The sequence below is a fragment of the Myotis davidii genome, unplaced genomic scaffold (assembly GCF_000327345.1).
Source record: "Myotis davidii unplaced genomic scaffold, ASM32734v1 scaffold164, whole genome shotgun sequence".
Classification (NCBI taxonomy): domain Eukaryota; kingdom Metazoa; phylum Chordata; class Mammalia; order Chiroptera; family Vespertilionidae; genus Myotis; species Myotis davidii.
The window spans coordinates 1,121,227-1,122,848 of record NW_006296417.1 but is presented as its reverse complement, the minus strand read 5'-3'; the positions used below and the strand labels follow the sequence as shown (position 1 = coordinate 1,122,848).

Genomic DNA, 1,622 nt, shown 5'->3' with positions numbered 1-1,622 from the left:
ACCCCCGGGTTGCGGGCTCGATCCCCAGTGGGGGGCGGGCAGGAGGCAGCCGATCCATGATTCTCTCCCATCATTGATGTTTCTGTCTCTCCCTTTCCCTTCCTCTCTGACATCAATAATAATATTTCATGACTAGGTCATCAATAAAGCGAATTGTTTTCAGAAAAGGCCGGTGGTTTCAAGTGTAAACCACACGGATCACTTTAGAAAGTGCGAGTGTCAAGTGTTGGCAGTAAATGAGGTCTGAGAACATTTCTTTACAAGATTCAATGACTCCGCACTCCTAGGATTAGGGGGTTTAATATCAGAGGTTAGACTAACCTGGTCACGGGAGTTCTAGTTGCCATGGACAACGGTGACCCAGATGCCTCGGAGGGTCTGCTTCTGGTGTCTGTTTTGGTCTTTTGTTTTAGTTGGGTCTTGTCTTGTTGCACATCCCCCACTGGGGATGTGCCCGCAACCAAGGTACATGCCCTTGACCGGAATCGAACCTGGGACCTTTCAGTCCGCAGGCCGACGCTCTATCCACTGAGCCAAACCGGTTTTGGCGGATTAGGGGGTTTAATATCAGAGTTTAGACTAACCTGGTCATGGGAGTTCTAGTTGTCCCCGTGCAGGAGCAGGGGACGTAGGTGGCTCTTCGGAGAGTGACGGGGAGCAAGCAGGTTTGCTCAAGAGAAACAGGAGCCTCAATGTCTTTTTAAAGCCAGTGGCTGCCCTTTCGGTGTGGCTCAGGTCGGAGGGTCTGCTTCTGGTGTCTGTTTTGGTCTTTTGTTTCAGTTGGGTCTTGTGTTGTTTTTTTAATTGATTTTAGAAAGGAAAGAAGAGGGAGAGAGAGATAGGAACATCACTAATGAGAGAGAATCATTGATCAGCTGCCTCCTGCTCGCCCTGTAACCCGGGCAAGTGCCCTTCACCAGAATCGAACCCGGGACGCTTCAGTCCGCAGGCCGATGCTCTATCCATTGAGCCAAACCGGCCAGGGCTCAGTTGAGCCTTGAATGAATGAGTAGATTCCACTCCTTCCTCCCTGGTTCAAGACGGTTGGTTTCGTGGGCAGAATGGGCACCCGTCTGGTTGTTGAGTGACCCCGCCCACGGCCATGGCGGCCTCTCTCCCTCAGCGACCGCTGGCCCTGTCCGTGGTGAGCCAGATGAAGGACCCGACCTTCGCGACCTTCATGTACCAGCTGCCCTGTGGGAAGCAGACCGCCTTCTTCTCGTCCCAGAGCCAGGAGTACACGGTGGTGTTCTGGGACGGCAAGGAGGAGTCCAGGTAAGGCCTTGGGGCTTGCCACATCCTGCTGGTGTCAGAGGGGGGGCGACCGTGGCATTGGGAGGCAGTTGGGGGTGACCACGGTGAGAGATGGTTGGTGCATGATGGATTGGGAGCCTGATGGAGACTCCTCAGGAGAGAAAACTGCCCCGGCCGGTGTGGCTCAGTTGGTTGAGCAGCATCCCATGAACCAAAAGGTTGCCAGTTTGATTCCCGGTCAGGGTACATGTCCAGGTTTTGGGCTCCATCCTTGGTTGGGGCAGGCGAGAATGCGGGAGGTGGCCGATCTATGTTTCTCTCTCTCTCCTTTTGTCTCTCTCTTTAAAAAAAAAATCAATATCCAACAG

At 53.3% G+C, this 1,622-nt stretch overlaps 1 protein-coding gene across 1 annotated transcript in view; it reads left to right on the top strand.

The window, feature by feature from the left end:
* LRRK1 (leucine-rich repeat kinase 1) overlaps positions 1-1,622 on the top strand; it is a 55,125-nt gene that overhangs the window by 45,177 nt on the left and 8,326 nt on the right. Inside the window, 1 exon segment of the mRNA XM_015569108.1 lies at positions 1,086-1,275. Coding sequence (XP_015424594.1) covers positions 1,086-1,275 — 190 coding nt within the window.